Source organism: Onychostoma macrolepis, chromosome 05 (genome assembly GCF_012432095.1).
Source record: "Onychostoma macrolepis isolate SWU-2019 chromosome 05, ASM1243209v1, whole genome shotgun sequence".
Lineage (NCBI taxonomy): Eukaryota > Metazoa > Chordata > Actinopteri > Cypriniformes > Cyprinidae > Onychostoma > Onychostoma macrolepis.
In genome coordinates this window covers 33,396,329-33,422,535 of record NC_081159.1, presented here as the reverse complement: position 1 = coordinate 33,422,535, position 26,207 = coordinate 33,396,329, and the positions used below count along the sequence as shown (strand labels likewise).

At 37.8% G+C, this 26,207-nt stretch overlaps 1 protein-coding gene across 5 annotated transcripts in view; it reads left to right on the top strand.

Annotated features, from left to right (window-relative positions):
• zbtb20 (zinc finger and BTB domain containing 20) overlaps window positions 1-13,609 on the top strand; it is a 70,187-nt gene extending 56,578 nt beyond the window's left edge. For all 5 annotated transcript variants that reach the window (XM_058775109.1, XM_058775106.1, XM_058775111.1 and 2 more), the window contains one exon: window positions 914-13,609. In XM_058775109.1, coding sequence (XP_058631092.1) covers window positions 914-1,449 — 536 coding nt within the window. In that variant the 3' untranslated portion in view covers window positions 1,450-13,609. The remainder of the gene's footprint in view (window positions 1-913) is intronic.
• The last annotated feature ends 12,598 nt before the right edge of the window (window positions 13,610-26,207 follow it).

Genomic DNA, 26,207 nt, shown 5'->3' with positions numbered 1-26,207 from the left:
AAATGCCTCACAAGCTTCACATGTTATTCCTGATTGTAATAATGACCATGAAAAATGCCCAAACTTCCACTTTTTCCAGATCAAAGTTTAACCAAAAACATATATATGGGCTAATGCAATGACAGCCAACCTAGCAGATTCAGATTAATTGTTTTCAGATTTTGAATTAATTATTATTAATATTTTATTTAGTGTATGTTTACATACAGTAAAACCACACCAAGATTTATTCATATGTTTATTGACATTGACTAAAAATTAATGCAAATTTAGATTATTTCAATAGACATCACCGGTGCAAAAAATCAAATATGTTTTTGATGAGAAAGGAAACGTGTATGAAATTTTAATGTAGCATAAGCATGTTGGCTGCGCTGGCCTTTTTGGATTTCAAAATTTGACATTACTGTTGCTAGGCAACCACAGCACTAATTAATTCCATAATTAAAATTGATACATTTAGCAACATTAATAATCTGCATACAAAGTTCAACTTTTCAGAAAAAGTTACAATTAAAAAACAAGAATGACAGGAACAATCTTTTTTTAAATCTGTACTTTTCAATTATTTTACGTAATGATGCACAGAGAATCACATGTCAGATTTAGTGTTTTTTTGTAAGGTTTTATCAAAAAACAAAACATCATGAGTTCAAGAGGCATGTTTTTTTCTTAATAAAAAGAGGAATGTGTCAAATTTCAGGTCTGTAGCTGTCATATTACATACTTACTGTATAATTACTGAAATGATTTGCCTGCAAAATACGGTAATTTTTCACCATACTGTCACAAAAAGCAGAAGAAGAACCTTCTCAGCTTTGCTGCCTGGATCTACAATAGCATGATCAAAATGATCAGGGATATGATTGACAATGGTTCCTTTCTAATGAGTTTGTGCTCTGTGCTCTTTCAGGTGAAAAGCCGCACCAGTGCAGTATCTGCTGGCGTTCGTTTTCGCTGAAGGATTATCTCATCAAACACATGGTTACACATACAGGCGTTCGAGCATACCAGTGCAGCATCTGCAACAAACGCTTCACCCAGAAGAGCTCACTCAACGTCCACATGCGCTTGCACCGTGGAGAGAAGTCCTACGAGTGCTACATCTGCAAGAAGAAGTTCTCCCACAAGACCCTGCTGGAGCGCCACATGGCCCTGCACAGCACTGAAACCGGGGTCTCCGGGGTCAGTGCCGCCGGGACCGCTGGAGGCCCCGCGTCCATCCCGGTTCCGATTGCGGTTCCCGAGCCAGGAGCGGGAGTGGTGGCTCTCGCCATGCCGGTGGGAGCGGGCGGAGCAGGGGCCGGAGTCGGAAGCACCGGAGTGGGCGTTGCTGCGGAAGCGAGCTGCCAGGAGGGGACCACCTACATGTGTTCCGTGTGCCCTGTCAAGTTTGACCAAATCGAGCACTTCAATGACCACATGCGCAAGCATGTCTCCGACGGATAAGTACAAATAAAAAAAAAAACTTGCGTAAACATGAAAAAGAATGAAATGATAACGAAAACGGCACTAGATTTTTTTTCTTATATTGGGGCATGAAGAGTAATGAGTATAGACACTGGCACATTAAGTTTTCTAGAAAAAAAAAGAAGCGTTTAATTTCTTTTCTTTTTTTGTCCTTGCTATTCTTAAAGAATAAAAAAAGATGGTGGCCTTAAGGCTGTGTAGTTGGATAATGATCCACTGGCTGGATCCATACTACTGGCCTCTAAATGTATGCTTTCCTTAAATACTGATTTATGTGTTGAACACTACCGAAAGGCCTGCGAAAGAACACACAAGAAAAAAAAATTCACATGCGCACACACACTCAGACATACACACAAACACAAATACACATACCCATGCATGCACTCACACGCACAAACTACTTATACACACTTATATATGGTAGAGGTATTTTGTACGTATGTGTATTTGTGCATGTGAGCGTGCGTGTGCACAAAAATAAATATTGCAGTGAATTTTTTAAACTTGTAGATCTTTTCCCATGTAGACCGTATTGGACACTATAAGCGTCCAAGCTTACTGTGGTATAGATTCAAAAAAAAAAAAAAGAGAGATTTGGCTCTAGATTCATTCTAAAATAATGATGGTCACGTGTTTGCCTTTTTATGTGCGATAAGAATAGGAGAGTTGTTCAATTTGACACTGGGTTTTTATTTATTATTATGGCATTGAGGGATTATGATGTTGATGTTGTCAAGGTACAAGCCAGTTTTACTAACTGTACTAAAATGGGAATTTTTGAGTGGCTTGATGAATGAATGATTATTATGATTATGACATTTTCCTTTTCTCCCACCACACTTTTTTTTTCCTATGGTTCAGGTCAAGTTTACAAAAAAAAAGAAGAGTTTATCAATCACAGTATTCGAGCAAAAACTTTGAATGCCGTTAATAATTTCCAATTCGTTTTGCATACACTGCCACTAAGAAGACGACTGTTAGTTGACCTCTTCCGCTTCAAAACGAAATGTGATATAAAGTTGTGAGCAACTGATTTGTTGTTTTCATTTGCTCCATGTTTTTTTTTTATTATAATTTTTTTTTTTTGACAAAAAGAAAAAAGGAAAATGGCAGATTTTAGTATGCAAACAGGCCCAAAATCCAAGTTAATTGCTGCTCCTCGCGTGCTCACTTTGAGACTGTTATCAGCTGTAGAATCCAACATTATGTGGATATTTCTCAAATTATTATTATTTCTCAGTGAACATGGGAAACGTTAAGCTATTTGGAGCCATGGGCTAGATTAGATCAAAAGCGAACTGGACAGAAATAACCTCCTAAATGCATAAAAATTATGTATTTCCTGTTAGCGGCGACTACTATGACTCAGTTGTTTGGGCCGGTGGGGTGACTAAAATGCACTACTCCTGTTCCTAATGCCCCACCTAGTGGCTCAAACAGCCGTCCTTGTTTTTTGCCTGATGGGATATACACATGGGGCGAGAGAGCAGGCGAAGGATATAGGGACGCAAGGCAACAGAAAAAGAAACATCTACTGAACCACAATAAATTCAACACAGTCATTCTTCTTTAATATACCACAGGGAGAAAACTCTCCAAACAATAAGAAACATTCCCAATTTTACCGATATCTAGACATTGTGTGTGTACTTCGGAAGTGAGTTGAGAAGGTTGTATTTTTGGTGTTATGTCACTCAGAAGCTCTGTGTTCATATTTGGCTTTGTTATACACGTATTTTATGGATATAAAAAGACTCATCTGCCGTGCAACTGCAATCTGGCAATTTTGCTCACTTATCTGAGTAGAAACACTTTTGAAGTGTAGTTAAAATTATGACAAAATGTATCGATCACAATTTATTTAGACTTTTTCCATTTTGGAATTTGGTCGCATAAGTTGTAGGTTTGAAAAACAGTGCTACTTTGCACATTTACTTCAAAATCCTGTGCTTAAACATTGAATTGTTTTACTTAAGAAATTAAATTCTATGGTTTTCTTTTTTTTTTTTTCATTGTTTATAAAGGAAATATCTTTTCTTAAAAGCTTGATAAGAGGACTGCATTGTTTTCTTGCATATATGTTGCACTGCTTAAACCAATAAGTGCACTACTGTTACCAGAGATGTTCTAGTTTTTAGAGATAATCATTTTTTATCAAATATTTGGTTCTATAGTTCACTTGTGTTTGAGTAGCTTTGTTCTTTTTTTGATTAGATGATTAAATTTTCTCTTGGCTTTGTTATCATCACTTGCTATTGTATTTACTTTGTGCTGTTTATGCAAGCATTTTTTTCTTCTTTATTTATATTTAAACCATTGTGAGCTTATCCCTGGTCAGATCCTAATGATGTATTGCTTACACCACTTCCATCCCTTCCCCCATCCCAAGACTATCCCAATGCAGTTAATTCATTGAAGCAAATGCTCGGTTTTCTTCTCATTCATACCAAACTAAAAAAAAAAACAACAAAAACAAAACAAACAAACAAACAAAAAAAACATCAAAATCACAAAACCACAAAAAAAAAAAAAAAAAATTGTAGTGTGTGCCTAAATATATGATAAATGTCTTTTAGAACAAGTACGTTTATACGAGAGGGTCGTTGTGCAAAGCTTTTTAGTGCTGTCTAGGGATCAAGCACATTTATGTATGTGTTTGTATGAGCATGTGTGTGTATATTCCTCTGGTATGTCTCTATGTGTGTGCTGTACAATTTGTGATGCCTGAACTGTAGGGCTTCCTTTGCAATATGCAGTACAGGTACGGCAACAGTGACAACATGTTATTTTACATACTTAGGAGTGCATTTGGTAACTTTCTCAAGAACAATCATTACTATTTTCCCTACAATAAATGACACAAGGAACATGATGCTGTTGCTTTAAGGCCCTTGCTTTAAGTCTGAATGATATGATCTGGCCTAACCCAGTGCTGTCAAAGTCAATTCAACGACTTCAATACACCTGTTGAATATCCTGTATCGTTCTCTAGTGCTTCGAGACCAAACATCGCTTTTTAACTCAATTATGCTGCAAAGTTTGGCCACAGGCTGTGTTGTATCAGTCTGAGGTGTTGCCTTAGACTAGTGTACGTGTTTGTTGGTCGATTTTCAGATCCCAATCTTGTTTTACTTCAGCTTGGCGTACCATTTTGACGGTTGTGTTGAGTAGCTAAATGATCTGTTGGTGGTTTGTGGTGGTGGTGGTGGTGGTGGTGGTGGTGATGGTACAGTTGATAGTCGAAAGAGTCCTGTCTCATCCATTTGTAGTTTTGTTAGTTGTGAATTGTTTGTTGGTTCTAAATATCATTTTTCCCATTCAGCGACCGTCCGTATGGATTTCAACTGCAGCAATTCACAGAAACGTTATACCAGAACATACGTGTCTCTAAAGAAGGGTCAGGCCAGCATAAACGTTAACATTTGGACACATTAAAGCACTTGATGAGCGCTACCAGAGAGCGGGGTGGGAGGGGGGGACTTACATTGGCCATCAGCTGTGTCTTTACAGATAGCCTTAATCATCTTTGACTCAAGCGACCAAATGCACTATTGCTTGTGAAGGTGCTGTTGCGATTTCTAGCGTTTATTTACCATAAGGGATATATATTTAAGAGAAAGTAACCTTGCAATACAGTATTGGTAAATTGTCTAGTGAAGGTTATGAAGGACATACAGCTACATGCAAATCGCTGATTTCTCTTGTCATTTTGGTCTAGATTCATTCAGCCATGCATTTTAACCATGCATGGAGGCAACAGCGTCACCGGTCCTAGTATCAGGCTTCATATAATAAAGCTGTCTCATCTCGCTTGTGTTGAAGTGCTATGAGGCTTTAATGTCCGATATTACTGTTACTCTGTGTTTGTTCATATGTAAAAAGGAAAAAGAACAGCGACAAAAAAATAAAAAATAAAAATAACGTTTTATTTCACAGAGACTTTGTTTAGCCAAAATTGTGTAGTTTGTGAAAGTGTAAAAATCTGCACGAAGATGTTTCGACACAATTCAGATGCTTAAATGTCATAGTCTACTATCCATTGCATCTAGACTGGACACCGTTCTCGTGGGTAAAAAGCACTATGACGATCACTTCTATGGGTAGTTCAGATAGACTTTTTACATTACTTATAGTATATATTTACAGTTCATAAATGTAGAGTTAGCTTTTTATTTTTGTTTTCTGCTTAAAATTGTAATTTTACAATACATATTAATTTTCTTCAATGTACAGTATAGATACAGCATTCTCTTTGCTATTACAGTAAGTTTTTGTTGTAGGACTACCACCTTCTTCTCTCCTTGCTTTTTAACAAAGGTACATTTAAAAAAAAAAAAAAAAATCTTAATTTATAAAGATTATCTATTCCTAGAGTATAGGCTTGTGGGCACAGAAAAGACCTTGGAAAACATCACCAATATCTACGTAGGAGCGGAAGAGGTTTTGCTCGCTCGGCAGAGTGAATATTACTTGGAACAGTTGAATGATTGGTTGTGTTGTATGCTCAGAGACTAAGCTTTTTCATAACACGCAAAATATATCATGCATCCTATAATACTGGTCTGACAAAACCCCAGTCAAATACTTCAGTCAGATTCAGTCTGCCCATTTTCCCCATCTCCATATTTAAACAGTCCGCTTCGATTTAACATCGCTGCATTGAAATCTTTCATCTTGCAGTTGTTTTCTTCTTCGAACAAAGACTTAATCTTCTCTCTACACAATGGTCAGACTAATTCAAAACAAGCTAGAGATTCCATGTCTTCATCAGCATCTACAACAGATAGTACTGTAACCAAAACAACACCTAACACTGTACATGTGGAATTTTACAATGCCTCTCCTTTGTAGAAGAAAAAAAAAATGATGAAGTGCCTCTTTTTACAGATCCAAGCTTAATAAAGCTCACAATAATACTGTTATTTTTATTCTGTAATAATAATACTTCACAAAACAGTAAAAACAAAACAATATTCACTGCCTAAAACAAAACACATACACACACGCACACACAAACATAGTTTTTCAACTGTCGACAGATCCCTCTATGAGGCAAGCATGAGGACTACCAGCAATAATAATTACAAAATAGATCTGAAATGTCACAAAAAGACTTTGACTTGTAACATTTAAGGACCACTAACGAGTAAGGGTGTTTTATTGTGTTTTAACCCCTGAAACCACCAAAATGAAGCTTATTTTATACTACAATATACAGTGTTATATTGTGTCCAAAGTGCCCCTGATAAAATTAATGAATAAAAAAAATGTTTGCATATGTTTTAAGTTCATTTCATATTTTTCAAACCTGCCTTTAGAATTTTATAAGTCGCATATTTTAAATGCCCTATTGAAAATGTCTGCCTTTTCAGTATGCATTTTATTGGACATTTGTGTATGTGAACAAAACTAAACAAAAAAAATTGTTCTTCCTATTATATTTCCTCTTCTTCCTCTCTTCTTCTCGCTCGGTTCTTTCCTATAGATGCTGAATTTGCTTGAGATGGCGTCTTTCCTTTCAAAGATGTTAATGCTATATGCTTTTGAGCAGTTGTTGTTATACATAATCAGCATAATATTGTGTGCGCCGTAATCAATATTGCGATGGTTTATGTGAAAAGAGGTCATTGTTGTTCTGTGATAATAAGATTTGCGAGATTTTACAGACTACTCTGTAAACTAGAGTATAGAGACACAGTTTTTTGAAGAATATAACAGAGAAAATGAATACCGTTTTAATCTTTGTAGTCAGTAGACAAGCATATCACGTTCAATACCAAATTTATTTAATCTTTTTTTTTTTTCGCCAGAGGTTAGATATGTAAGCATGCTTGTGATTACACACTTTTCTAACACTTCTCTTTCTGCGTTACAGCTCTGAATGATATTCACTATTGATTATATGATATTCTTCTGCTTGTATCATAGGCTCAAATCCAAAGACAAAGCATTTACTCTATTTATGACTACAGAGTTTGTTTGTTTGTTTTTTCAGAAACAATAGAAAGCTATACATATATTTACAGGACAAAGTACAATACAGATTTTAACAGGAGAAGCAAGCAAACATAAAATATCTTTAGATGAATCATATATATATATGTGTGTGTGTGTATATATATATATGATATTTCAGATACAGATACTGCAGTTTCTTTACTAATCACACAAGGCATACTTTTAATAATAATGCTGACTACACCGTTTTAAAAGATGACGTGCATGATTCCCTGAAAACGCAAGTGTGCTCATGTCATTTGCATGTTGAGGATCACTTTTTCTTGGTCACTGAAACCTGAAATGAGCCTAGTTAGGATTTGGATTGAGGAAACGGCTAGTTTGCATGCTTTTAGGGACACCCACAGCTTGCGACACAGCCATTTGCAAAAGTACTCAGTGGATTGTATTTAAGGGCCGGAAAGGAATGGAGGGAGAGGTGGACAGATGGTGGTGCTTGTGCTGGGCTGAGAGGAATGGTGACGCCATTTTTCTTATGTGTGAGCTACATGTTTTGTGCTTTCGCTGTCTTCCACAACCACTGTATACACCTTAAAGCATCAATCTGTCCTGTTAAAATTGAATCTGATCTGCCTCTCTGTCAAGGTTGATACATTACACCTCAGTTCACCAGTAACAGTGTGTTTTTGTATAATTAATCAAACAATTAATCAACTAAACAGTCAATTCATGTAACAGATTTTGTTCTGCTACTGCAGTTCCAGAATATAATGAAGTCATAATGAAGAATTCCTAAACTAATACATTTTTTCTTGTGGAAAATAACCATGTTGGACTGAATTCAAGAATACATTTTTTTCTATTAGACACATTTCTAATCTTCTACCAGATGTCTACAAAAGGTTTTCATTTTGCATTATAAGAGATACTTTTTTACAATTTAAAATCGATTGATTATATGCCTTACATTTCGTAACATGAAATACATCAAATGAAATATAAATGTCTATAATGATAGCATGTTTAGAATTTAAACTAAAACCACGCTACAAATTTCTTTGAATTTTATTCCGTTTTAATACCAAATTTAGCTTAAATTTACAATACATTCTAAATGATGGATGGCCCTGCTGTTACTGGTGATCTGAGATAGCTTTATGGTTTTTGATGCATTGAACTTTTGGACTTTTAGAACACATCGTAGCTGCACAATTTGATTTCTGCATTAATTCCAGTGGACTGTGTTTGTGGAAGTTAACACAAATTTGTGTGTGGTTTGCAATATACAAGTATCATTTCTTAATGAGAAACAGCAAATTTGAAACTGTAAATTAGGCATATTTACATGTATTCCTTCGGCAGATACCTTTTGATTTACAACTAGTGCATACAGTAGATTAGTGTAATAGGTAAAGATTGATAATATTTGTACCTCTTTGGTCATATCTCCTTAATTTACCTGTTCCATGGAATCTTACATAGTTCACCATTAAACAAAACAGGATTTCAGTTCAGCAGAAGAGCAAATCTATCCATTCCAAAGGTTAATATTTTGATTTATAGTGGTTATTTGATTTAGTCTGTTTCCAAATTCATTTAGATTGACCACAAATCACAGCTTGGATTTCCCCCCATTTATTCAACACACAAGAATAGATTTCATACTAAATGCTTAGACACTACTCATTTAGGAAGCACTCACTTCTGATCATTCTAACGCCATTCTTGTCTGTAATTCTGATCTGAATTTTTATAGATTTCAGGAACTATCATACACTTAAACACTCCTCTAAAATGTCTAAATGGTTTAAATCTAGTGAGCTTTTTCACCCTCGTTCAGTGTATTAATTTATTTTCTTTAACCAAACATTTTACTTCTTAGAAATGCAAACTTAACAAAAACTTAAAAAACCTGTCGTCACTGGAATTTGAACGTTTTTGAGAATTTAATATGGAAATGCTGAAATTCAACTGCTCATTTGAACGCAGATGTTTAGGGCCACTCAATTGTATTAAAATACAGTGTGTCTACAACAAAACATTTTTATTTAAAAAAGGCTTTGGGGAAATATGAGAAGTTTCACTTGTTTTTTTTTACTTTATCCTTTAATGTTTTAACCTTTATTTGAACCATTATTATTGTACCAAAAGTGCTATTGCTTGAGAAACACAAAGCAAACAAATTGAATAGTCCAAAGCTTCTAAAGTAATTTGAACGTAATTCATTAAATTAAGATTTTTTTAATATGTATATTTTATCTTGGACTCCGTAAAAGTTAAGTCAGAGAAGCTAAGTTTGTTAACACCAAAGAATTATGCCATTGTCAAAAGAAACACAATGCGTAAAACATCCTGAAGCTGGTTTTGACTAAAATTTGATTGAAATATTTGCATCATTGTTCATTATGTGCTATGATAACACTGTTGATGGGTGGAAAAATACTAATTTTTCCATTCTACATTGACTCCTTCAATCAGTTTTGGATTTGTAAAAGTGAATTCTTTGGCAAATATTATTTGCTTCAGTAATGTCAAACATGAAAATCAATTGCACTGATGCAAGATAAACTGATTTGCTGTTTTTCCTCATATTTTTCTTTCTTCATTATTTCAGCTGCTCTGCTTCATGCAATGGATGTTAGGATTCCCTTGTTATTTGTCAAGCATGGACCAAGCGTTTTATTTATTGTGTTTGCACGTAACTTTTTTTTTTTTAAGGTTAATTTACCAAAAGCTGACATTTATAGAACAACAATTCTCCAACAGTGATTTTTCCAACATCAAATTAAATACTAAATAAAATTAGTAATGGTTTCTTTTCGCATAAATCAGTGTGGAAGCACACCATTAGTACCACCATTTTATCTTTAAGGACCAAATTCTTCTTTTTTTTTTTTTGTAACATATAGTGATATCATATAATCAATGTAAAAAAGTAAAAGTGTAATGTGAATATTTGAATGGAAACACTCATATCATAGTAGAATTTTACCCCTTGACAAATAGACAATGTAGTAAAATGCCATGGGATACTTTACTAGCTTATTTCTGCTAATGTATTTAGCTCTGTTGGTTTAGATAAACATTAGGACTTTCATCCCTATTTCGTGCTATGTTTTGTGCTATTAAACATTTAGGTGACTACATAGAAACCAAGCCGATCTAAAAATCAAAGTTTTCAAAAAGATTTGGTATTTTTCACTGTTTAAAGCCATATCTTAAGCCTTGTTTTATTCTTGCACTAGCACATAATTTATTTTCACAAATTTCATTATCTTGTTTTTCATATTGAAACATTCAAACTGAGCGAATGTGGAGCTGTTGTAGTAAAGGTATTAAACATCTTACAGTATTCAAACAACAACCTTAAAATGAAAATCTTCAGTTGTAATTTTAATTTGTGTTTAAAGTTAGTTTGTCCAATTTCTATAATTGTTGTGAAAAAGTTTGTTTGCTTTATAATTCCTGCTGTTTAGAGATATAGAATAAGGTTTTTTAGTGTGTGTACAAGGCCATTTCCTTTTATTTTTATATGTCAAACACTGGACTAGAATCATTTTTAAAAATTTGTTAGAGACATCAGTCAAGCCAAGTCAAATTATAATTTGATTTGTATAGGGCTTTCATGAACACAAAGCAGCACAGAATACTTTTTTTTTTTTTTTTTTTTCGACCAACACATTCAGTTTGTTCAGCTACACAGGATTGTCTATACTCAACTGTCTCTAAAATTGAATTGACCCCATTTTTGCAGGGAAAACACCAGTTTTTAATCACCCTAATTTTTCCACAAACTTTTTTTTTACTCCACAAAACCTACGAAAATTTACGAATTTTAAAGAAAACCCCTCGGCAAACTAACGGCATTATAAAATGTCAAAAGGCAAACCACTTCAGCGAATACAACAACTGAGAGAAACCACTAAGCATAAACCACAGTTGATCCCTGTAGCAATCCTCATTGACTTCAACCCAAATACCACTTCTCAAACCGGAAAAGAATTTTGCACTAAAATTATTCTTGGTCTTCTTTGATAAATAGCAATAGAACACTTCACATAAACACAAACCAACCATGTGTAACAACAAAAGCTTTCTGTGCTCTTAAAAGATGCTATTTTGTTTTAAAAAGACGTTTGCGCTATTTGTTTATATAGAAACAACATTGGAGATGTGTGGTGATGCTGAGGCTGTAAAGTTGGATATTAATACTGTTAAAGAAAACACATATAACATGTCTGAGTTTGAGGTACATTAAAGTATATGCTTCCTGTTTCCTCTTGTGATTGTTCTTGAACAATTTTTTTTTTACAAGCTCTGAGGAAAAGAAGAAGGCTGTCCCAGAAACATGAAGACACGTTTTTTTGTTTGTTTTTGTTTGTTTTGTTTTTTGTTTTTTTGGTGTTTCAACACTAATGAAATATTTAGAGGGGAATATTCACACAGGCCAACTTGCTTGACTCTTGCGAGAGATGTGAGTCAGAGACCTTCAACTGAATGCAAACATATACTTATTGCTTCTTGTTATTATTAAATGAGTTTTTGCTGATCTTTTACAAACACTTTGTCAGTACTACCATGTTTCTGGGACTGGGATGTTTTGTCGTTGATCAAAAGTCACGGTCTGGTTTCTAGCTACGAGTAGGAACGGTTCTTTTGCTTTTCCCGCTGTGACATCCACACACATAATCTACTTAAAGTCAGTATCCATAAAGGAAGAAACTGAAACTGGAACATCGAAAGTTTCCAATGCCTAACTATAGGTGATCAGTAATAACTTATAGCAATTCTACGTAGTGATGGCTTTTGGTTTCTGGAAATAGTGGCTTTCCTGTTAAAACTGCTTTGTGGTGTTGTTGAAAGGTGTTGCAGTTTGTCTCAATATGTTGCGTGTTAGAGGAAGCATAAGTATGTGCCTTCATGTAATCTTCTTGGTGAGCTTGTTTTTATTAAGAAGCTGAAGCCAGCCAGTTGTGTTTGCACTAAAACCAAATTGCTTTTGTGATGTTGGTTATTTGAGCAAGCTTGTTGCGTCACTTTAGCAGTATGCATGAGGGTGATCCTTGGTAAGTTCTAGGGATAGAGCTTGTGTCTTTTAACTTCTAAACTAGTGCAGCTTAGGAAATCCCCGGAATAATATCTCTGCTTTGTTCCGTTTTGTTTTGATCAAATCATCCAACGACGTCATCTTGTCTTGCAGTGGCATATTCCATTTTGAAAAGAAAAACACCAAACGCGCATACAAACAAATATAATATTGCATACCATACGATATTAAGAGTATTTAACATGTATGTGGAAAAGACTGTCACACATTTCTCTGAATCAGTGGGAGTGCATGAGTTCATGAGGTCGCCTCAAGACTATTGGTCATGTTAATATTGGTTCTTTTGTGCTAAGTTTTTTTTAACTAAGTAAGTTTGTGTTGCATTTGTAATTTATTTCTGTTTTGTTTATTGAAACCTAAAAAAGGCCTACATGCTTTTCAGTCTTACAAATGCACCTTATTCTCACCTGTCTGAAACAGACAGGCCTTGTAATATCTCTAATTTAGCACCTTACTACACAGCATGATTTCACTTTATGCCAGTTTTGCTATACTTCCATGCATATGATTTGAAAGAAAAAAATAAAACCTTATATATTTTGTGAAAATATTTAAAGGGATGTGCCAAAGTTTGGAGGCGATCTCCCTTGTTTGTATGTTTATTATTACTTTTTTCTTTTCCTTCTGCTTCAGTTATTTCAATGGTATCTCATGTAACCTTTCTTACAAATGTGTTTAGAAAAAAAAAAATTATTTCAGCAAACAGTATCATTACTTGCCATTTTACAGTAAGCCCTGTATTTTCACGTATATTTACCAGTGATGTGTATTTGTTATTAAACAGAAAATAGCCGTAAAAGCTTCATTATGTTACATAATATTGTGACTTTTTTCGAAAAACTGTGAAGACTTGCATATACTTTATACAGAAGTATTAAGCCTTAATGCAAAAGACTAAAAAAAAGAGTGGAAGAATAACTGATTGTTGCAAAGTAAGGATGATTTTTTTGTAAATGTTACCAGCACCTTTTTTTGTAATTTTCACTCTCTGAGGTATTGTAAGTTCACTCTGTTTGTGAAGTTTGAATATGAAGGAATAAAAAATAGTACTTTCCTGTACATTAAAGGATGGGATGATGTGTGTGTTTTTATTTCTGGACCTGTGGCTGTATTATAGAAACATCCTAACTCTTAAATTACCGTAATCATTTCACTTTTTTTTAGAATGTTAGAAATTTTTCAAATCTTATGATAAGAAGTTTCTGTAACACAGCCTCTTGGATTTTGTTCAAATATCAATATCCATATCAACAGAACATAAAACAACTAACACATAACAGTCTTAGATTGTCTTTCATTTGTGTATTTCTACATACCGTTTTTCCCTCTATTTTTCTGAGTAAAATAGTTATTGTAAAGCAACAGTCTATAATACTGAATCACCTTTTCATAAATATGAATCACTATTAAACAGGTTTTGATACATTTTTCATCAGTGCATCAACACAAAGCAGAATAGACTACGATGGAAAGGAATCAATCCAGAGGTCCATCAGAGAGGTCATCGGAGAAAGGGAGGCAGAGGACTGTCCATGATTGTCCATCATGTGGCATGCAGAACCTGAAAAGAACAACTGTCAATTCATGCATTCATTAAGAACATTTTGAAGAGAAAAACAGTAAGTTTTAAAGTACACAGTAAAAGGCATTGCTGTATACATGACTGCAGGACAAGTACTTTATGCACTGTGAATTTATCAAAACCCCACGCGCCTACACAGACTATCCAAAACCAAAATTTAGGATTTTAAATTCAGATATCCTTGATTACAATGGAGAGACAAGATAACAGTCTGTAAGTCAGGACTATTCAGTTCCATTCCTGAAGAGCCATGACCCAGAGATCTTAGATCCGACCCTAAATAGCATCAGAAACAACTAATCAAGGTCTTAAAGGGATAGTTTACCCAAAAATGAAAATTCTGTCATTAATTACTCAGCCTCATGTCGTTCCAAACCTGTAAGACCTCCATTCATCTTCAGAACGCAAATTAAGATATTTTTGATGAATGAGAGCTCTCTGACCCTCCCATAGACAGCAAGGATCCTAACACGATCAAGGTTCAATAATTAACTGGCAACACTTTTGCTAGTTAGTCACTGTTAAAGATCCATTTCAGTGACTAGCTGACAACAGTGTTGCCAGTATTTTACTGTAAAAAAGCCTGTAAGTTCTAACCAGTTACATCTTACTATAATAATCAAGCAATCCTTAAAGGGATAGTTCAACCAAAAATGTCATTAATTCTGTCATTAATTACTCAGCCTCATGTCGTTCCAAACCTGTAAGACCTCCATTCATCAAGGCTCAGAAACGTAGCAAGGACATCCTTAAAATAATCCATGTGACATCTGTGGTTCAACCATAATTTTACGAAGCTACGAGAATAATGTTTGTGCAGGTTTGGTCTTACAGGTTTGGAATGGCATGAGGCTGAGTAATTAATGACAGAATTAATGACATTTTTCGTCGAACTATCCCTTTAAGAATTGCTTGATTATTATAGTAAGATGTAACTAGTTAGACCTTACAGGCTTTTTTTACAGTAAAATACTGGCAACACTGTTGCCAGCTAGTCACTGAAATGGATCTTTAACAGTGACTAACTAGCAAAAGTGTTGCCAGTTAATTACTGTAACCGAGCCATTATGGTGACTAAACTGGCAACAACACTGAGAGTTACATACTGTAAATCAAGAATTATAATGAATAACTGTCAGAAGTGTTGGCAGGTAATTACCGTAATGCAATGAATCCACTCACAGCATAATACTGCATAAACATTATATCATATACAGTAGTCTTTCTGGTGTTATAAAAATGATGCAATATACTTTACTTTTATTTCTTTAAAAAAGAGAGAAAGCATATGAAATGTTCATACAAATATATTTTGTTACTTTGGCAAAACAAGTGCACAACACAAAATATATCAGAAAATTGAACAAATCAGAACATGTTTTACTAAAATGAAAATACTTCTAGTTTAAGACTACGTTAATCAACCACATTTTCTATAGAATTGGCAAAATAAGCATTTTTTCCCCTTTAATGTAACAAAAAAAACAAAAACAAAGGAATAATAAATAAACAACACTGGCAGTGTATTTTAGTGACTTAATTTAAATTAAATCATAATCACAAAAATATAACCAAATATAATTTTCAACCTTTACAATATTATACACAAATATATATAAAAAAACAAATAAATAATAAATAAATAAAACAGATACATAAAATTATCAACGGCAGTATATTAAGCAAATTCTAGCAATTTATTTAGCATATTTTCAATGAAACTGGCAAAACAATTATATCACATGACCACAATAATAAATTTGAAAAATATATACTTACAAAACTATAAAAAATATATACACTGTTCTTTGATAAGTACAGAGAAACAAAGTGAAAGGTTTTACACAATTCTTGGACTTCTATAATAACTTTCATAATAACTACACATGGAAGAGCTGTATGTAAATTGTTTCTCTGTTATGAGTGTTCTACAAAAAAATAAAATAAAATAAAATAATAAATAAATAAACGGAAAATAAGATTAAAGAAAATTATTTTCCAAAAGAAAATGACTAAAAACATGTTTTTTCCCCCTCTTTATTTGAATTCCATTATCAGTTTTCAACATTGAATCGAGAATAAGAATGCCTGAAGATGTCACCTCTACTTGCACAAGGTCCTGTGTCTTCTGAACACCCACCACAAAACAAAGATGATTGACCTCATCTTGTACCACATCTGTTCATGTCTAATTTTGAATTTGAGAACTTTTTTTAATTCTTGTTGAATCAGCTCTGTGTCTGAAGTCAAAAAGAGTCCACTGAGTGATGTAATGACACCACAGAAAGCTCTGCAACTTTATACACTGGAAGGAGGACAGTAATTAAAGAGACCGTCAGCATTAAAACACACATGTTGGATCAGAGTTGTACAAAGAGTGAACTCCAAGGTCAGAAAAAAGCACAGATTCATACAGTTCAGTAACAAAATAGACATCGTTTGGACTGAGTATCACTGATATTTTTTCTAAGATATACCCACAGCTTTTGTGGTCTACAACAACAACAAGGCCATTGGTATATTTGGTTCCTTTATAAACAACCACTGATACCTCTGAAGTACTCAGAGTGACACAGTTAGCTGCCTTCATTGCATTTTGCTTTTCGTGTTGTATAACTGGCCGTTGTGTTTATGCACTTCACTGACAGACTGAATCTTAGAAGGAAATAACTGGCCATAAGCTAGATAGGACTGGAGTCACAAAGCATGGAGGGAGTCCCCCATACACATAAAAAAAAAAAAATTAAAGGGAATTGAATTTGATGCTTTCTACTAAAGATTGATCAATAGTTGTGGGCTGATCAACACTATGTGCATACTTTGTTTGTTCTTTTTAAGCCAAGATTTAAAGGTTGTTGGCAAAATGTGTCTCTGTCAATTAGACAGTATCAAAAGAAATACTTTCTGGTACTGAAATAAAAACAAAACAAAAAAACAACAAAACAATAACACCCAAGATTATCGCAACAAATGGCAATAAGCCCTGCTTTAATAATAGTGCCATCAGACTGAAATCCAGACTCTTCTAAATATTTCAGATCAGCAACAAGGCTGGAAAGGACCTTCTCCTGACCAAACTGTTTAAAGACTTCATCTCTACACAGTAAAACAAGATGCACTGGGTCAACTAAGGAGTGGTTGTGTGGCAGAATCTCACCTAGGGTCATGTACACTGCCAGGATTTATTATCTTTTTACCCAAGCCAAGTGGATTTACAACTTCAAATGCATCCTGGCACAAGATAATTGATGATGATGGATGCTCATGAAAGATGGCATTTTTCTTGATGCATGTGCCATCCTTTTTATCACTCTGTCGACACAATCAAGCATTTTTAAAAAATATTTATTTAGGCATTTTCGCCTTTTATTATGATAGGACAGATCATAACTGACAGGAAGCGAAGTGGGAAAGAGAGGGGGCAGGATCGGGAAAGGTCCTCAAGTCAGGATACGAACTCGGGACGTCCGTAGCACAATGGTGCTGTATGTCGGTGCACGACCCACAAGGCTATCGACACCAACTCAATCAAAAAATTTTGACTGGTTGTACTGTTGCCTCACTGATGTCTGCCTAAACAGAGATGAAAGGGTTTCTTTAACTGGCACATACTGACAAAAATGTTCTTTACCAGCTGTGTGTCCGGAATCAGTCACCATCACAACAGTCACCACCCAGCACAATCACCTGATCACAGTCACCTGACTTCTAATTGCACGCACCTGCTGACACCAATCCTGCGGTGAGTACCCTTCAATTGGATCCTGTTGTTTCAACCCTGTCCTTGCTCCCAGTTCAACTATTCACCGATAATAATTCTGTTGAAGTATCCACCCTTGTCGACTCGGGCTCCTCAGGCAACTTCATTTCCCAAGACCTACTAAAACACCTTCAGCTCCCCAAAAAGCGCCATGCCCAGGAGTTCCGAGTCGAGACCATCCAGGGAAAGCCGTTAGGGCGTGGATGGGTGAAATACCAAGCACCTACAATAAAGCTCAAGGTTGGACAACTGCATGAGGAAGAGATCACCTTTCTGGTACTGGAGGGACCCACGGTGGATATCATCCTGGGACGCCCCTGGCTCGTGCTCCATTCTCCAGAGATCAGATGGGACCTGTGTGAAGTTACTCGCTGGAGCGAATATTGTCATCAGCACTGTCTCTCGTCAGTACCCACTCCTTCCCAGAGTTCCAGAATCGTTCACGTTGCCTCCACGCTCATCGAAAGTCCTGAACCCCAGGAAGAAGTCAAGGTCCCATCTGATTATGTGGCTTTCCAGGATGTCTTTAGTAAGAAGGCAGCCACCAAATTACCACCACACCGGCCATGGGACTGTGCCATCGACTTGCTGCCTGGAATAAAACTCCCCAAGGGTAGAGTTTACCCTCTGTCCATCCCGGAGCGCAAAGCAATAGAGGACTACATCAAGGAGGCTCTCAACCAAGGTTTCATCAGACCCTCCACCTCTCCGGCGGCTTCCAGTTTCTTCTTTGTGGGTAAGAAGGACGGGGTCTTGCGGCCCTGTATTGATTACCGAGCTCTTAATTCCCAAACAGTGAAGCTGCCTTACCCTCTTCCGTGGGGCCCGCATCTTCTCCAAGCTGGACCTGCGAAGCGCGTACAACCTCGCTCGAATCCGAAAAGGGGATGAGTGGAAGACGGCATTCATCACTCCGTCGGGGCATTACGAATATCTAGTAATGCCGTATGGGCTGGCCAACGCCCCATCAGTCTTCCAGGGATTTATGAACAAGGTGTTCCGGGAGTTCCTCCATTGCTCCGTGATTGTGTACATTGACGACATATTAATCTACTCCCGGAACCAGGCCGAACATCACCAACACGTCAAGCAGGTCCTCCAGAAGCTCTGAGAACACCATCTCTTCCTGAAGCTGGAGAAATGCGAGTTCCATCGCCCCACGGTGCAATTCCTGGGATACATCGTAGGCCAAGAGGGGATTCAAATGGACCAGGGGAAGGTAGATGCTGTGAAGAATTGGCCTCGTCCCCAGACCATTAAAGAGCTCCAACAGTTCCTGGGATTTGCCAACTTTTACTGTCGCTTTATCAGGGATTTCAGCACTCACACAGACCCTTTAACTCTCTGGGGTCGACCGGTATCGCCGGCGATACCAGATAGGTTTTTTTAAGATCAGTGCAAGAGACACTAAAAATACTCTGTTGATTTTGGTCACACAAATAAGTGTTATACATCAATCGAAACTGTTAAGTGTCTACTTTTTTTTTGTGTACACTCACAATAACCCAACTTTGTGCTTTTGGAAAAATAAGAAAACAAACAGGGTGCGCTCTCTGTCTTCTCTGTCTCCGCGAACTGTGTTTAGAAACGCGTCACTACAATGAACTGTAACTCAGCAAATACTCAACACAGAAACATGGGAGTTATATCTATAGAAAGCTTGGAGCAAAGTATGGTATAAAGTATGGTATAAAGTATGGTAATCCTATCGAAAACAAAAATTCTGTGATGAAGTAATCCGTATGAAACCAACACGATGTTCAGTCTGTCCCGTCTGACTCATTATCTCTAATGTGATCCCGCCCCCGCACGGCTCGCGCTGTTCATATGTACATATGTAGGTAAGTGCGCACGTGCAAATTCCCAACACAAACAAAGAGCGGAGATCCTCATCGCGGCTACTGTTTGTTTCTGGAAGAAGACGCGCTGAGTAAAGGCAGGATTTCCCTCGAAAGAAGAACATGATTTCATCCAGTAGAGGAGATCGATCTGATGAGTAAGTAATGTTTCTTTTTTGCATTAGTTACCGTTTTATTGTGACACAAACTTGAACAGATTTACAGATGGACAGCTCTGGACTCATTCTACGATCACGACTTACCCCAATGCTTACCAGTTGGATCCCTCAACGATTCTTCCTCTTAGCCTTTGATCCTCGATCCGAACCTGCAAACAAAGACACAACTTCAACCACAGCTAAGCAATCAGAACTTCACACTAACTTGCTCACTCACCTGCTTTTGATCACTCCCGATCCCGAATCCCCGAATCCCTTCAATAAACCTGTTTGTTCTCACTCACCAGTTGTGTGTACCGTGCTTTGTGACACTGTGTCAGTGCCCTAGGGCAGTGGTTTTCAAACCTATTTTTTTCTTTTTAAATTGACGCGACCCATATATATATATATATATATATATATATATATATATATATATATATTGAAAGAAAGGAGGAAGGAAAGACAACTGCGCTACAGACCGATCTCGAGTCCCACCATAGAGCTCCGGAAGGATGCTCTGTTCCAAAATCAAATCGCTGTCAGTGCTTCTGAAATTAGTGAGGGTGCTTGCCTTCATGCACATCTATTCTGACATATCATATTTTGTCCAATCCATAGTTATGATTATCACAATGTCATTGCGATTTCGAGAGAATATGCGGATGTCACTTCTGAAAATGTGTTGCAAGTACACCACATTGGTCCTCTTAGCAGCATGAAAAAACGAAACTTTATTCAAATTCTGAATGGAGAATAGGCTATAGCTATACAGCAAAGAAAGCGCGCAAAGTGCGCTTCCTTAAAAAGCTGTCACTCATTTCAATTTATCGTGATCTCGAATTCCACTATAATCAATGAATATGTCAACACAGCACAATTAATCTCTTATTTACATCACCTACACTTTGTTGTTCATTATAATCAGAGGATTCGCGTTGCGAGCTTCCAGAACTCTGGGCTGAACAGAACACTCGCATTCTGAGTGGTGAGTGGATTCTGACTCACTAAAGCTCCTCTGATTGGCCATTGCTTTATAGAAATCAACAGATATGTCTCTGATTTGCTACAATATACAACGCTGCAAAAACAGAGCGCAAAAAACACAAATACACATTTGATTCTGACCTGAGGCGGCTGCCGGTTACTTTCGTTTTGTTGTTTATGTTATTTAGTTGCTTCTTTCGTGAGTCTTGAACTTGGTTATATACGTTTTCCTTAAATCATCCTGGCGACCCATTTTTTAAGTCTCACGACCCACCCGAGGGTCGCGACCCAGGGTTTGAAAACCACTGCCCTAGGGGGTATTCCAGAAAGCAGGTTATGTGACATATTTGGGTATGTTTAAGGGTAAGTAAGTGCATGAACTCAGCTTTCAGTTCAAAAAAATGGAGGTAACTTTCAGGGTACATAAGTAAGCCAGAGCAGGTTATGTTTCAGGGTTAGTTTACTTGACCGCTATCAGTGCATGCCTGACCTGTTGATGAGACTCGAATGGGTGTGGCAGATTGAACACAATATTATTACAATATAGTTATATAATATATGATATTGTGCGTGTGTGTGTGTGTGTGTATTGCTCTTTGTTCGTGTCTTTTTATATGTGTATAAAAACTATTAGTTGGTGGAAAGACACATCGAATAGTTTGCATCTGTACATTGTGGCAAGTGTTGACAAACCAATAAAGATGAAAAACAAAAGTTGTGTTGGCCAAATGTTAATAAATACAGTAAAGAGAAAAATAATGTGCAGTACCAAGGGTGTTACTGAAAGTTGTGAAGAGAGGCTAAAAACTAGCTAACAATGTAGTTTTCTGGTACAGAGCAAGTAATAATAATATATATTAGAAACCTTTACCAATATTTCAACAACTTAATCATTGTTGGAGGTTCCATTTTAAGGCTTAAAACATTACACACCGTAAATGAATTGACAGAGCACACTCAAAAGTATACCACAGTCAGCCTGTGTGTGCGTTAATGCCTAAATCCTTGTTTTCTGCCTTAAGTTGCATGCACTTATACACAATGCACATTGGTGTATAGTGGTGTAATGCATCGGAGTCGTTTTGAAGGACAGTAATTTACCATTTATTGTAACAGTTGTTCCCTCTCTGTTGGTCACTATGAGTTATGTGGTGACAACATTGGGGTCTTACTTGGGAGCCCTAATCACCTCTGAGTTTAAGAGAAAAGACCAATGAGAATTGGCAAGTGGATTTTGCATGCCATGCCACTCCCCTGTACATATGGGTATATATGTAAGGCAGCGGCGTGCATCCACTAATTCAGATTCTTGCATCGTATTGTTTACGTTAAGCAATACAAAGCCATTCACCTTTGTAAAGAATGCTTTTTATGGATTGGCGTCATGGCACATCAGCGGTGTCCCCATTTCATTCAGTGGTGATTCCCCAGGGCGCTTCAGTTCACAAAAAGTGCAATTTCCTAAAAGAGCAAATCGTGGACGATCTGCGTCTTTGTAAAGATACCACTCCATCCGTTTCTTCTTGGTTGCGATTGTTTCCTATCCTCTGATGATGGCCATGATCGCTGTATGCTTTTGTGTCTCAGCTTACAACATGCTGAAGATGCGTTCGAGGATGGTTCATGCCTGCACTGCGAGCGCATGACATTGCTGCGATCAAGTCTCTCCTTTCTCTGGAAAGGACGAGACCCTCATGCCACTACCTGTCTCAGTTTCTCTGCTCCAAGCAGGGGATCGCTGGCTAGTGTTCTGGGAGATCTGAGGATTACAGTGGGAGCACATAAGCCGGGCCAGTCCCCATGGACTTCTCATGCAGCGCTTGTCCCATGCAGTGATTCTGCTGGCAGTGGTCGCAGCGTTGACGGCGCTGAAGAGAAGGGCTACAAGAAGCTGCCTCCACTGGATGAGTCAGTGGCCTCGCATCTCTGCCCGCCCTGCAGCTCTGGCCCTTTGGAAAGACTTTCAATGGTTCGAGCAGGGTGTGACCATGGGTATTGTCGTTACAGTATAGAAGGAAGGTTGTCTCGACAGATGCGTCCAACATGGGTTGGGGAGCTCTGTCGAAGGCAGACTTTCGGCTGCTGGTCGGACACAGAAGGATGTCTACACATCAACTGCCTTGAAATGCTGGCAGTATGTCAAGCACTTCAGACCTTCATGCCAGACCTGAAGGAGCACCATGTTGCGGTCCGTTCGGACAGCATGACGGTGGTTTCTTATATAAATCGCCAAGGCAGGCTCACCTCAAAGCGTCTCTTCGAGATGGTAAAACGCATCTTGGAATGGGCACATCTCAATTTGCGGTCATTGAGGGCCACGCATGTGCAGGGCATATAGAACCAAGGAGCAGACATGCTGAGCAACCTCCCCTCAGAGAAGTAGATGCTCCATCCACAAACGGTTCAGAGAATCTGGGAAATCTTGGGCAAGGCAGAGGTCGACCTCTTTGCTTCAAAAGACAGCTCTCATTGCCCAACTTATTTTTCGAAGGACAGAGATGCGACTGGCCCAACCTCCTCCTTTATGCTTTTCCCCCGATTGCCCTAATCCCTCAGGTATTAAGACAAGTCAGGGAACACAGACACAGGTTCCTCCTGGTGGCCCCACTCTGGAGGATCCGGCTTTGGTTCTCAGAGCTGTCTTGGCTGCTGATAGCAGCCCCATGGCCCATTCCCCTGAGACAAGACCTTCTCTCTCAGGTGAACAGGAACCTCCAGGTTTGGCACCTCCAGTCCAAGCTGTGGGCTCTGCACATCTGGACTTTCGATGGGAGCCTGCAGAACTCCCCAAGAATGTCCTGAATACTATCACACAGGCTAGAGCCCCATCTACGAGACGCCTCTATGCTCTTAAATAGGGTTGGGTATCGTTTGAATTTGATCCATTTCGATTCCGATTCTGCTTACAGATTCCAATTTTTTTTCGATTCCCAGTTTTGATTCCAATGTGATTAAATAATGATATCAAACATATATCAATCAGGATGTCTTTCGAAAAGAGTAGAGGTGTGACCTCGGCATCCTGGCTAAATTCGCCCATTGGCCTCTGACCATCATGGCCTCCTAACAATCACCATATCTGCTGATTGGCTTCATCACTCTGTCTCCTCTCCACCAATAAGCTGGTGTGTGGTGGGCGTTCTGGCACACTATGGCTGCCGTCGCATCATCCAGGTGGATGCTACACACTGGTAGTGGATGAGGAGACATACCCCCCCGCCCCCTCTCACAATATAAAGCGCTTTGAGTGCCTAGAAAAGCACTATATAAATGTAAGGAATTATTATTATTATTATTATCTTGTGTCTCTTTTTTGCAAAACATTTAGTTGCAGCTGCATACCATGAAAAAAATCAACAGGCTACATTAAAACTGGACTCTTGAAGAGCTGTTTGTGTGCAAAATAGAACTGCATGATTCTGGATAAATGGAGGGTTTTTTTTCCCCCCCAATGTAAGTTGTGGTTCTCTCATGATTCTGAAGAAAAAACATTAGACAACTAAACAAAATTACATGTAATTTATGAATGAATGATTCAATGACCCACTCAAGATGTACTTGTTTCATTAGTGGATGAATCAGAGTTCTTGAACGAATCTCTTGTATGATTAAAAAATATATATATTTTAACAGCCCCTTTTCGCCACCTACTGGCGTAACAATTTAATCGATAAATCTTCTTTAGAAGTGTCAAATTACTTTCAATAGGTGATTTAGACATCAGACAACACATCAGAGTTTATATCTGAACTATAAACGTTTATCCCAGTACTTCTGTGATTTTAATGTTTGTAACTTTTTTTTTTATGTTTGTAAAAGACTGAGGCTGTTTCATTCATGACAGATGACAGATGCACTCTTTAGGTCAACGGCAGTGTGAACACAAATTTAAATGTTCAAATCACACTGGTGTGATCGTACACTGCACTGATGAACCAAGTGATCACAACATTATGATCGCACACGTCAAAGGTTGAGGAATGAAACAGACGAATCATTGTAATTTAGGAATAGAATCACGTTGGTGTTTGAATCGTGTTCGTGATCTTTAGCGATCTGTTAATTAAAGTGCTTTGTCATGTTGGTGGTGACACCTCTCTTGCAACATGTTTAGCTATCACAGATATTATACTTAGCTTTTTTGGCTTCTGATCGCAAATGTAGCCAAACTTTGGAGCGCTTAGATTAGCGTGGAAGGACCTAGGTCGAGTCCTCACAGATGAAGGAAAAAAAAAAAGCACATAGGAATTGATAGGCGGAATCGAAATTTTAATTTGATAACAAGTATCCGATTCCTGACCTTAAGTATCTGATTCTGGAATTGGAATCGATTTTCGATTCCCAACCCTACTCTTAAATGGTCAGTCTTCTGCACAACCCGTGGCAAAGACCCAAACCTCTTGTGACATATCAGAGAATATTGTCCTTCCTCCAAGAGCTGTTGGATAAGGACCGTTCCCCTTCCATGCTCAAGGTCTATGTAACAGCTATAGCAGCGTTCCACACTCCTATAGCCGACCAGTTGGTGGGTAGGAACAACTTGGTTGTTCTATTTCTGAAGGGATACAGGCGGCTTAATCCGCCTTGGCCCCTTATAGTCCCTACGTGGGACCTGCCAGCGGTCCTGAGGGCCGTCAAGGGCTCCACCTTTGAGCAGTCAGCAGACCTAAGAACCTGGTCGCTAAAAACCGCCCTGCTACTGGCTTTAGCATTGGTAAAGCGAGTAGGAGACTTGCAGATGCTCTTGATAAGCCCTACCTGCTTTGAGTTTGCAGCTATTTGCGCAGCTATGACAAGATGACTACAGATGAGAAGAAATATTGTTGCGTAGTGTGAGCAACACAGTGATTCGGCTAGCCTCTCAATCATGTAGTGAGCTTGCCATTACTTGTAACCTCTGTGAGTTCAGCCCTCTTGCCTCCTGTGGGGCTTACCCCACTTATACTTGGTCCCTCTGAGCCCTTAGCTGCTTAAGGCCAGGTCATATATTAGTCGTTCCACTATCATAGCATGCCAGGATTGTACTGGTTCCCCATAAGCATCTAGCGATGCAGTACAAGTGTAATATCGATAGAGAACGTACTCGGTTACTAACGTAACCTCAAATCGCTGAGATACGGGAACAAATACTGCATTGCTGGCCGTGCTATGATGCAGCACGACTCAGTGTCGTCGCTTCAGTCGAATTTACCTGAGGATCCTATGTCAGAATGCCCGCTTATATAGCCAGATGGCCCCACCCATTCAGGCGGGCTTCGTGGCCATAGGTTCATGCAGCTCCGTTGTCTCGCCGTTGGTTCATTTTTCATTCTCTTCACGTACCAATGGCCGTGCAGTAACACTG